Below are 12,578 nucleotides of genomic sequence, written 5' to 3' on the forward strand. Positions count from 1 at the left end.
CAGCGCAGCTTTAAGTTCAAACTGGCCCAGTTTTTCATCTCGTCCCTCCTCGGCCTGCTTCTATTTACAGCACGGTTACAGTAACTACAAGACGTTGGGTTTTTTTTCATCCCAATGAGCTCCTGATTCTTTATTTTGTGCTGGAGTCTTTAGTTACCGTGTTACTTAAATTGCCCCACTCTTTGCTGCCGTTTTTTGACAAACAGGTGAATACATAATTAGAAACTCTTTCTGAATACATTTCTGACGTCTCAACACCGGGGAACACCAACAGGCAGGGTAAACAAGGCCAAAGCTGGCGGGAGAGCGTGTTTGAAGCGTCCTTAGAGAGCCGCAGATCTCTAGGCGAGCTAAACTGCTGTCAACTTCATCGATAGCAGCGTTACACCACAGTGCACAAAGACAGCCCGAGTCGTGGCTGCAGGCCCCAGCTTTAAACAACTCCAGAGCTTGCTATCGAACTCCTCTGGCTGGCCGTCAATATCACCTCTGTCTTTCTCTTCACAGCTGTTAGCCCTGCACACAGAGAACGAGTCGGGGGTGGGAGGGGGGGGGGGGGGGGGGTTGTTGTGTTCTCATAACCACCGGGAGGCAGAGGACTATTTTGTCCTGCAAGTTTCTCCTCCAGCTCCACTTCCTCACACCTGCTCTGCACACTGTTACCAGAGCTATACATTTTCATGACACCATAATTAGATCCGGTGTGCAGCCGTCGGGCTGACACAAAGACCTGTGCTCCGTCCCACATCGCCGGTGATCCCTGAAGAGAAAATGAATTGTGTCCCTTGTTCAGCGGTCGCCTTCGCTGTTCGCACTTTACTCCTTCCCTACCGTTACTTTGAATTTTCCTCAAACCCCCGGCCTAAAATTAAGTGATTTTACAAATCAAGATACGGTTGCAAGACCTCCTTTCAGCCACAGGCGTAAGCTGCCTTTCTCTTGTAGAAACGGCGGTTGGACAACATGGTTGTAAAGTTGCACGTAGGGCAAAGTGACGGACTCACAATGCTCATAATTCGTGAGTTTTGTTTGACTATTAAAACATGAGAAATTTAAGGTGATTTGATGCTTTTACCAGAAAAAGAAAGAAAAAAAAGAGTCTTCCCTATCCTGAGTGCTGGATAGAGCACACCAGGGGTCATGAGAAGCTCAAGATGGTTTCAAGGAAGTGGAATAACACCCAGTGGGGAGCTCTTGTGGAGCAATACAAGCTCAAGGATGAAGGAAACACAAACAGGATAGAGAAACTGGCTTGGGTCCCAGCGGGTGGTGGTGGTTGGGAGGGGGGGGGGTGGCTAATGCTTGCGAATGTGTTGCTGAATCCCATCATTCCTCATGTCTTGGCTCAGGGCGCCAGGCCTGGATGGCCTCATGTGACAACCTTAAAGGCTGATGGAGCACGGCCTGCTGCATCCCCAAGCCTGTGCCCGCCAAGTCCTTCACCTTCCCTCATTTAGGGGCATTGTCTCCCAATGACAATCATTTGTCAACCATTGACTTGCTCCCATGCAGACACCCGCAGCGTTCTTTCTGTGGCTCGAGCCCATTTCCACAGTTGGTAAACAGCTAAATCCCTCTCCCAATCAATGCAGCCTATTTAACTTGAGCTATTGACCCGCATGCCTCTCGACAGACTTCCGAGGCTGAAAAAATACAAACAAATTAGACGAGTGAGAAAGAACAACAGAAATGGTGGCGCACGACTATGAACATTTTTCAGTGACGAGCGTTTGGCGGGCAGGAGGGAAGAAAGTGCCAGAGCGGAGGGAGAGGAAGCGAGGGAAAACAGAGGAGGAATCGATCGATACGAACAGATAATCACCAGGCCTCTGTCCCAATGTGTAAAGAGTGTGACATTGCAGAGGTGGGCACGGCAGGGAAGAGATCAATGGGCTGCTTTTTGTTGATCCGTAATCCTTAACTATCTATAAGTAATTAACCTTCAGAGGAGAATGCAGGGAAGAAATAAATGGAGAAATGAGAGGGGGAATAGCAATGAGCACAAGTAAAACAGAAGCTACCTTGCACTGACCAGATAAGCACGGGAAAATTAATAGTTGTCTCCAATGCTGGCTCTGCTGGTTTTATTTCTGTCTTGTATTTCTGCATTCTCTGTGAATGGCCGCATCTCCCTGTGGTCCTAAAGAGGAGGATAAATATAGCTGCTGTCATAGACCGGAGCAGCCTCGTCTCAAACTGGGAGCAAATGTTCGAAGATGTGAAGTATTTCTGGGTTTTGGTTTTATTTTGGTCTGGTTTTTAGATGAGAATCTAGTCCGATCTCATCATCTCTGGCCTGATGAGTGCGTCCTCTCGCAAAATAATTCCTGAAAAGATGGAGACGGATCTTGTTAGGAGTCAGAGTGCCCTCTGTGGGCATAATAGAAAAACAAAGGGAGCGTTACACCCCATGCCTTTTAATGGAGATCCTTCTTCATTTTTTATATATTTCTATTTTCACCTGCAGTAGGTGTGACAAACTCGACCCAAATGAACAACGCGTACAGTTAAATGAACACAGTGCGGTCACAGTGGTATCTGTACAGGGTTTAATGGCACACATACAGTACATTATCATCCTCTCAAATCAAAGTTGACTATTTGACTTGTCATGAGTAAACTTAATAAGAATGTTTAAGTTAGTTATTGAAATCGGTCACATTAATACACAATGATACGACGGACTGGTGGGTGTGTGAAGTAAGAAATGTCCTAACTTATTACAATATGGCAACCGTAGAAAGCTTTAGCAATTGATTATGGTGCTCAAAGCGAGGGAAGTCATTTGAAGCAGTTTGAATTAAATTATGATCATTAGGTCCAAACTGAGTTCTTTCTCACAACCTTAAAACATTGCCACTGGAAAAATCGGATATTTGTACAACAATAACAGAAGAAGATATCTCTCTCAAAGGCTCGGCACTGTGTCGCTGAAGCACTTTACTGGGAGAAATATCTGAGTTGAGTGTTTCTTCTTGGTTTACCAGTGAGGGAAAAAAGAGTCAAGTGTTAACTTTGTCTGCCGGAGGCGGTTCTTCACCAAAACGGACACCTGGAGACAGAAAAGGTAATGATTCACTGAAGTCTGTCTCATTCTGCTGAACACCAGTGATTTACAAGCATCATATAAACAACAACCAGATAGAAAAACAAATCATTTAGGTCATCTTCAACTGTTTTTAGGTGGATTTCTGCAGCCCTACATCACTGGTCTACTTCAATACAGAGGAAGAAAATACCAGGCATAATAATAATAATAATTACAGGCGAGTACTCACCATCCAATGTAGCACTGGCACAGGTTTTCATGTGACGTGGCTTGCTTGATGAGGAGCTCCACTTGTGTTGGCACGTCCAGTGTCTCATCGTGAGAAAAGTCTCGACCTGCAGGGAACAAACTCTCATCAAAACACCCGACCTTTACCGGAAGGCTTGGATCCCTTCCGTTTCAAGGACTTCAATCAGTGACACCGGGGTATTTTTAGGACTGTTCAGGTCCTTTGCTCTACACGAAAAGATGGTGGGTTAGCTTACAGTGTGATAATGATAATAATAGTGGGACTGAAGAAGGTAAAGTACGAGTCAAACATTGGACCACTTGACTTTTTCCCTCTACAGCATTTCTGCACTGAAGCATTGTTTTTTTTGAGCAACTGGAAAAACTGTGAATAAATCTTTTTTGAACATGAAGTTATGTCTTTGTTTGCGTGGTAATTCACCATTTCCATCTTTTTACTACTTAATACTAGAGATTTCTGTATACCCCCCACAGGCTTGTGTTGAAGATCAAAACTCACCTGTAAGTTTGTCTCTCACTCGGTTGATAATCTGAATGGCTTTCTTGTTGAGTGCCTCAGGTTGCACCAATCCGTCTCCGACTGATAATTAAAAAAGAAAACACAAACATGACGCCGTCAACAACTACTACCGACTTAGAAACCGTGAATGCAAGTGCTCTCTACACCGAGCCTCTCTGCAGCTCAAATCAACCTTAAGTGCTGCCCAACAATAACACAGCAGTTACACCAATCATTTATGACAGCAAGAAAAGCTCAGCGTTGTTGAGAAGAGAAAAAAAGAAAAGAAAACACACTAAATGCTTCAACAGATTAATCCACGGACGACAGAATGAGCCGGAGACTCACTGAAGGTGTGGATGGACTCGGGCACTGTGCTGCCGGGTTTCTTGTGTGTCGTCTCTCCCAGGTCGATTCCCTCGAGGGCCTCTGCAGAGGACAGAGCGCGGTGGGCAGGTTTAAACGTGTTCTTACATTACCGCGTAGAAAACACGGCGCACAGTTTGTGTTGCAGACTCACCCACTGACCCAGCGGTGTACGAGTCGGTCCTGGTGCGGGAACGCTTGTTGCCTTTGGTGTTTGCTGTGGAAGAAACAGGGAAATGTGTGAGAGTCAGTCTATTTTTTTTCTCGACAATGGCTATATGCTGTTTTTCATCCATCACGCAGGAAGCAGCAGCAGCAGCATTGTTCTGACCTTTTTAACTGCAGAAGGAAGAAGCTTGTTTCTAACCTTTACATGTAGTTATGGCTCTGATATTCACAGAAAAACACTCGTGTAACAAAAAAAAGACCAGATTGGTTTGAATTGTATAAGCTGTGCCCCAGATTGTATACATCCATGCACCCATATGTTATGTTACTGCAGCAAGGAGAACATGTTCACCACACTTTTCATTAACTACGGTCCTACTGTAGTGTTGAAAATGCTTGCAGTAATTTAAAGTGCAGGAGGAAACAGAGAGAAAGGCCTCAAGGGCGTCTAACTAATGCGGGAACTGCAAGGTCAGAAACCATCAATAGTAAAAATAATAATATAAAAACATGTGCTCTAAATAGTAGTTTTAGAAACCAATTTTCATGAGGATTTTTATTTATGATTTTATAACCGTTTTTAACTATCAAAATAAATGCCTAATAATTATGTGTTGAAATATAAATATAAAATACTGACCCTCATTTAGAATAAAGCTGATGAATGCTGCTCGTCTTAAGGGAAGCCAGACAGTATTAGCTGAGAGGGTGTGCCAGAGATATTCATTCACTTTGCTCACTCGAATTGAACCAACGACCTTTAGACGTCTACACCACTTCTTTAAACGTTTGCTCAATTTCTCTCCCAAATACGAGCCAAATAGATTTTCATTCTACTACTTGGAGCGCGCTTTAGTTTTTTAGCCCCGTCTGATTAAATGTAATGCTTCAAACTCTCAACCGAGGAGTTTCTACATCAAGTGGAGGCATTTGTGCTGACCCTCGCAAATGTATTCTTTTGGGCTGAACCTGTTCACGGTCCAGTTTATTGTTATTGTCAGGTGATGCTGTCGTGGTTCCTTCAGTCTGCCACGTGACTAATGTCGGTCGTCTGTGCTCCTTTAGCGGAGCCATGACCATGCTGAATGTACCGACGGTGAGCAGCTGATGATCTCTTACTGTCCATGAGCCTCCAGTTGAGCAGCGGGTCGTAGACGAAAGCCTCCAGCACGGCCATGACGCTGTCCCGGTGCTCCCTCAGCACCTCCATCACTGTGTGGCAGGTGATCCGGTAGTTACCGTCCAAGCCCGTCACCTGAAGCATAATCAAACGTAAACCGATGGACACAAACCTCAGAAGGGGGAGCTTTGTGTTTGCACGTTAAAGTATCTGGGAGTTAAGAGCAGCATCCGATCATGTGGTGTTTAGAGGTTTGGTGGAGGTGCAACTCTGTGGTATGTAGTTACAGGCTTGAATTTGTCTTTTTAAACATGCTTGAGTCTCGACTTCTGATAAAACGCTGCAGACTTGCAAAAACATTAATGTTTTTGACTAAAATACAGAAGAGGAGCAGCTCAGACAGGATTCAGTTGAAATCCAGTAGAGGAGTAAATGTAGCTTTAATGTGGGGGACTTTATCACCTTAAAAAAAATATAAGAACACATTCAAAAGATTTGTGTGCTATTGAGGTTTTTTTTATTTATTCTTTTACTTTTCGTCTTTTTAAGATAGCCTTCACGCAGTCATACGGACACTACTACAACAGTGTTCATCACAGCACAAGAGTTGCATACCTCCATGGCGTTGGTCAGCATCCTCGTCAGTCTGAATGGGATCTTTTCAGGGAACTTCTCTCTGGTCATGGCGACCTTTTGAAGGATGTAATCCGTCAGTCTCGGATAAATCAAAAACATCAATTTGTGGATAGCGCATTGAAAGAGAAATCTCCTCTCACCTCAAAACAGTCTCCAAAGTCAATGTGGAGGATCTTGCCGCTTAACCGGTCCAACATCAAGTTGGATGGATGCCTGGAGAATAGAAACATCATCTCTATGTTAAAGTCTTATGATAAATCTCATTATCATAACAATGTGTTCTTTTGGCTGAGAAACTCACCTGTCACCCAGTCCGAGGATGTAGCCCACCATGGACATCACAGCCAGGGAGCGGGTGTAGTTGGTCCTCCTGTCGAACCACACCTGGAGGAGAGACGACATTATGACAACGTTCAAGCAGAACAGTGCGGAAAATGATATTGAAATCTCTTGCAGGCTGCTCGATGACTCTTTCCAGACTCTGTAACACGCGCGCAGCATCAGGAGCACGAGGTGTTATTGTTTCTCAAAACGGATTCAATTTGAAGGCTTTGTTTGTTTGTTTGTTTGTTTGTTTGTTTGTTTGTTTGTTTGTTTGTTTGTTTGTTTGTTTGTTTGTTTGTTGGGTCCTGTGAAGTCAGCGGTTTTGAAAGTGGGACACACAATCCAGAAAACGGATTCTTCAGCGAAAACCATCGCTTTGATTTTTCTGTATTTCCCAAAAATAATTGGAAACGTCCGAGACTGGATACACTTTAAAAAAAAAAGTGTTTCCTCTGCATCAAATGAAAACCTTTCCAAAAATGACCTGCCAAAAATGTTGATTTATAGATCTGCATGCTGTGAACATTTTACCAGAGAACCTCTGGAATGTGAGAAAGGATGCTGGAAAGATCCAGGACTCTCAATCATCCTCCGCAGTGTCGACAGAGCAGCGACGCTGAGCATCTCACCTCAGAGCTGGGGCTCTTCAGCCACAAGAGCTTGGCCAGGTCGTCTCCGGCCGTGTTGTTGACGGCGTGCTCAAACACCTCCACCTTCTCCATCAGCGTCAGGTGGTCGTAGTCTGGGGCCATCTGGAGTAAAACACAGCCCATTACACAAGCAGACTTTGAATTAAAATATAACGCTGCGACTTCAGACACGATTCAAGGCTTTCAACTTTTTCGAAGCCAATTACAAGTGAAGGATATTGGATTCTGCATTTCAATTAAAACTCAAACTACAACTTGTTGGTGCATAAATATGAAGTCACCAGAGTGATCCAACTGTCATCACAACGGACAGAGTCTGATGTGATTTCAGTTTCCAGGACAAACGCAATTTCCAGAAGATGATTAAAATACTTCAACGTTCATGTTTAATATGTTAACACGCCTAGATTATCTTTGCTTTCTGCTGGATTTCACCTTTAATAAACTATACTTCAGTTACTGTATGATGTGCTTTTGAGGCCAATATATTATTGAATGAATAGGAGATTCATGCTGAATGTTTACTGTCTGCGTTATAACCACTACAGTGAAATTGAATTAATTCAAGTGAAAGATATGGCCCGCAAGGATTCAACGTGTTAATGTAATTACAGCTCAGAGGTTGTGTTAATACTGAAATATAAACTGGTTTCAGGTCATGGGGAATTAGAAACTAGGAGGGAGGCAGGTCCCACCACGCTGAGGGTCCTAATCTTATGAAAGAAAAGGCTTTAGTAACTTTTTATGCGTTTGCCCTGAAGGTGTGTACAACAGCTGAGTTCCTACGCATTCCCTTGAGGCAGAAGTGAAGACAACCAGAATAATAGTTTATATTTATTGAGCTGAAAGAAAACCGGTGAAACTCCAAAAGACTTCAATCTGTCACTGTCTCACTCGACCATCTGCTTCATGTTTCATCTACAGCTGATTGATGGCCTGGCTGATTGACTGTTCAACTTAATATCTTGCCATTTAAACGGCTCAAACAGAACGTAACACATCATTAATAACACTATTAGTAAATTAAAAATAAAATCTGAGTCTTATTCAAAACATGCCAGCAGAAGAAAACTTGTTCACAGTGAAATTTCTATTATTGTTATTAGTTTTAGTCACATTTCAGTCATTTGTTTCCTTTACTTTTAAAATCAATAATTTCGTCCAACATATTGTGCGTAAGATTTTATTTAATATTATCTGATGGAGAGCAGGTTGAATGCTGAAGACTACAGCTTTGCTACTCCGAGTCGTCCTGACTCGGGTCATTAGTGATGTGCAGGCCGGTCGCACCCACCCGGCCCGATGGGAGTGCCAATCTGCACCGCTCAAGATGCAAAAAATACGTGTCAACCAACCACCCAAACCGGACCCGACCCAGAAAGAAGCACAAGGACACACTGAGCGCCACAGCGGTGTGTGTGTGTGTGTGTGTGTGTCTTACAGAGAATGAACTGGACATCATCATGTCATCATCCTATTTATGACCGATGACATTTCAGCCCTGCCTTTCACCTGTAGCCTTGATGTTTCTTCTTCGGTGTACAGTTTTCATTCAAACCACTCTCTGTAAAGCTTTTTGCACAGCGCTGGTTTGGGTCTTAACCCGCTCTGTGTCTCTGCTCCCATATATCATCATCACTCTCACTTCCTGTGGTGAGATTTTCCAGAGGGAGGGTTTTGTATGTATGTGTTCTCTATGCTTTATTGGGCATTTCAGAGGCAGAGATATCAGGTTAACTCAAGACAATTAATGGCCTGTGAATGTGTTTTCATTAAAGAGTAATTGGTATTCATCTTTAAAATCACTGAAAACAGACGCTTCCTCAGCTTTGATGAATCTAGTTGGTATTTAGTATCAAATGTACACACAATTCATGAATGAGACAACTGTTGGCCCAATACAGTGAATATAATGCACGCACATTAGCTCATCATTACACATTAATGTGTGAGCATAGTTAAGATCCGTCCTGGGAATGGACTGTAATTGTTTCTAACATTTTAATACTGCTGGGCGAAGTAACAAACTGAGACAACTCTGCTGTAATAATGTAAACAAACTCATACGTAGGCAAATAATGTGAATTCAGGGGTATAAATAACAGCAACAACAAAAACATTGGTATCGGCAATCGGCTAATATGTTATTTTAAACATCGGAATGGGCCAGTGCGTCCCTACGATGTTAGTGGTTCCTCACCCTGAGCATGATGCGATGTTCAATGTTGAGCAAAATCTTTTTCTTCTCTCTGTAGTCTCTGATGAGGGCATGCAGGGTGTCACAGTGGGGCACCCAGCCAATCAGGCCCGAGTTGGTGGACAGCGGGATCACTGCGTAGCGCTGAATGCTGATGAACCCAACACACAGAAAAGACAAACAAACGCACAATTTATTTTCAATACCTTCATGTCCACAACTGTAAGAGTATGTGTGTGTGCGCTCCAGACAAGTGTGAGGTGGACTGTACCTCAGAGTCTGTTTGTGTGTGTGTGTGTGTGTGTGTGTGTGTGTGTGTGTGTGTGTGTGTGTGTGTGTGTGTGTGTGTGTGAGATGACGACCGTGTGTGTACCTGAGGTTCTTGCGCAAGGACGCAGGGTCGTTGGCCAGCAGTGTGTTGACGAGACCGAACAGCTGCATTACTCTCTCGTCCTGCCTCAGGTCCTCGTGGCCCTTCAACAGGAACATGAACTCGTGGCCATTGCTGCCTGCAGAGGGCGCCACACAACACAGCGTTGATGCATCGCTCTCAGAAGGGTTGAGGCATTATATAAGAACGGTTATATGGCTGGATTTGGCAGCTACTGGCTGTTCTCTCCAGGGTGCTCCCCTGCTGCTCTGCAGCTGCATCTCCATTACCTCCGCCTGAAGCGACGCCGAGTGACTTTTTAGCAGGCGGCAATAAATGATTTCATATGAACCCCGGCGCTCCCAGAGTAAGCTTGCTCCTCATAATCCCTCGCATAACGGTCGCCCGTGGTTTGGAAGGGCTCTCCAGAGTGACAGATATGACGGGACTCTGCCATGGAAAAGAACCCCACAAACACACAAGTACATACTGAAAGTACCTTGTGAAGTTCACGTGAAGTTCAGTTGACTGCGGCCAAGGCATTTAACTCGATCAACTCACAAGGAGAGGAAAATATGTGCACTGGATGAACTGTGACATCAACTAAATCCTCTTCAGCATCAGGAGGTTTTCAGCAGGACAGTGAGGGAAAAGTATTTAACTTATCTGAAGTACAGATGACGTCACTTATATAATTGTTCCACTATCTTATACCGTCCTCGGTATTCTCAGCAGACTGCACTACAATGATTTTTACCAACACTGGAATTATCATACCACCGTCAATGGAGTTAACCGATACTTCCGGTGGACCGAGCTCGACCGAGTCGCTGCTTTATCCTCCGTCTGCTCCTAATGACAATCCCAGTGAGCAATGTATTGTGTGTCACTGGGGGGAACGAGCGCCGACAGTAAATCCAAGCGGCCCGTAGTGGGTGACAGGTCTTAATCTGAAGTCGTGCTCCAGGGGTCAGTTGATTTATTGGCCATCATCTTTTACAGAGTGTGTTGTGTAACACTGATGGAAAACGTCAGTACAAGGTACATTGTGGGGTAGAAAAGGAGTGAAGTCGAGCGAACCATTTGTGATTGATAATCTGAGGATTGGGCTTCTAGACAAGGTGACTTTATAGTGCCGTGCCATTTTAGAAGCACCTCGGAGCCGTATTTCACATCGCAAAGCAGGGCATTAAATGTCAGAATTACTTATTTTATGTATTCAAATTAATGCCAGTGGACGGTGTTGGCAGGATTACTGACAAATCGATCTGACCGGCATGCACCATTTTTCTCCGGAGAGAAAATGACAATACCCATGACTTACGACGTGAACTCTCTGTCAATTGAGTTTTAAAAAGTGGGTTTTTTTGGGGGAGTTTTGGTGGTGATTGGGATTAATTTTGTAATAAATAAATAAATCACAGGTTTAATCTTGCTTCTGTTTGTAAAGAAGCTTTTTACTCTGGTGTATTATCCACACACAGAACCTTGCCACGACTGATGAATTCAAAATATATAGTGGCCTTGGAGCTGTTTGGGTAAAAGATTCTATGAATATTGAATTTTCTCTAATGTGATGGCCCACGCCTGCTGAAAGCATCAGACTACAGATGTTCTTTAATCTATTTTCCTAATATAATGGGTTCAGAGCCACAAGGCCTGCGCAATTTCCTCCTAATCTTACCCATGATGGTGAGTTTGCGTGGGCGCTGCTTGGAGGTGATGACCTGCAGGGAGGCGGCGATGGACTGGATGCGGATGATAGGCTGGTTGGGGTCATAGGTGCCTGGTACAGCCAGCTCCAGGTCCCGGCACATCAGCAGCTTTGGAGACACATATTGTAGCTCCAGGGAGGTCAGCTGTGGGGAAAGTTGATGAGGTGGAGATGTTAGCACAGGATGAGGCAATTAGTTTGTCGTGTAACTACAAAAACAAATGCACTGATACAACAGCTCCTGCCAACAGTGTTAAAGATACTGGCGCGTATCCAAGTTAAGGTCTTATGTGCAAAAACATGTTTATACACCACCTTTAATAAATCACTCTGTAGCACTTCACTGTCCACGTATCTATCAATAGATGCCCCGTCTGCTTGTCGGCATTCAGTCGGTGATTTAAACCGCATTGAATCCATTCAAATGCCGTTACAGTTGAATGTATGGTTACTCCATCAACCCGCTGTGGATCTGCTGTTTGGATGCATCCTGCAGAGGGTTTATTTCTCTGTTAATGCCCGGAGGGGGAATAAAATGCTCCCAGCATCTTATTATGTCGCTGTGTATTTCATGCTGCTTACTGTAACGTCAAAGCAGGGAGCATCCCCCCCGACAGCGGGACCACGCAACAATGTCAAATAGTACTGCCGTCTCCATTTGCTATGTGAAGTGAGAGCTCTTGAAATGTCGCTCTTCAACGACGCAATGATCGCTGCGAGGAACGACATCTATCGCTTCAATTTCACCTGTGGAGATAAAGTTTAAGCCCCCCTCTACGCATGACTTATCAAACTGACTTTGAGTAGGTCGCCGAAGCAAATGGCCAACAGCCTGTGTGAATCCAGATATGGATACGGTGTCTCCATGTGAAATCTTTTGTGCATACAGATCATTATGGAAAGATTAAGGTGCATATTAGCATATCCATATGTCTGGGATATAAGGGCGTTTGTAGGGGCATTTAAATAATAAGTATATTAAAATATTTGGTGAAGGAAAAGGTAGTTTAATCATCAAGAGAAGAGCTGTCTGCTTTTAAAAGGAGCGATGCTTTCCCATGATGCTCTTTGTCTTTACAGACAGTACGCACGCACATTTACCTGCCATGAGATCAAAGAAAGAGTCGTGACGTAAAAGGCAAAATATATCTCATCACACCCGATGGACATGGGAACGCAGAGCTGGTGGGATGTCAGCTCTTTTACAGGGAGCCTTAAGAGTCTTCTCTCTCCTAG

General features: G+C 44.0%; 1 protein-coding gene across 1 annotated transcript in view; it reads right to left on the reverse strand.

The window, feature by feature from the left end:
* Positions 1–2,541: 2,541 nt before the first annotated feature.
* Positions 2,542–12,578, reverse strand: part of mtor (mechanistic target of rapamycin kinase) — a 91,648-nt gene continuing 81,611 nt past the window's right edge. Inside the window, exons 46-58 of the mRNA XM_079168517.1 lie at positions 11,313–11,487; positions 9,632–9,767; positions 9,262–9,409; positions 7,041–7,163; positions 6,389–6,471; positions 6,228–6,300; positions 6,067–6,141; positions 5,451–5,586; positions 4,318–4,380; positions 4,146–4,226; positions 3,798–3,878; positions 3,279–3,384; positions 2,542–3,052 (exon numbers count right to left, since the gene is read on the reverse strand). Coding sequence (XP_079024643.1) covers positions 3,037–3,052; positions 3,279–3,384; positions 3,798–3,878; positions 4,146–4,226; positions 4,318–4,380; positions 5,451–5,586; positions 6,067–6,141; positions 6,228–6,300; positions 6,389–6,471; positions 7,041–7,163; positions 9,262–9,409; positions 9,632–9,767; positions 11,313–11,487 — 1,296 coding nt within the window. The 3' untranslated portion in view covers positions 2,542–3,036. The remainder of the gene's footprint in view (positions 3,053–3,278; positions 3,385–3,797; positions 3,879–4,145; positions 4,227–4,317; positions 4,381–5,450; positions 5,587–6,066; positions 6,142–6,227; positions 6,301–6,388; positions 6,472–7,040; positions 7,164–9,261; positions 9,410–9,631; positions 9,768–11,312; positions 11,488–12,578) is intronic.

This window comes from Pholis gunnellus (assembly GCF_910591455.1).
Source record: "Pholis gunnellus genome assembly, chromosome: 2".
NCBI lineage: Eukaryota > Metazoa > Chordata > Actinopteri > Perciformes > Pholidae > Pholis > Pholis gunnellus.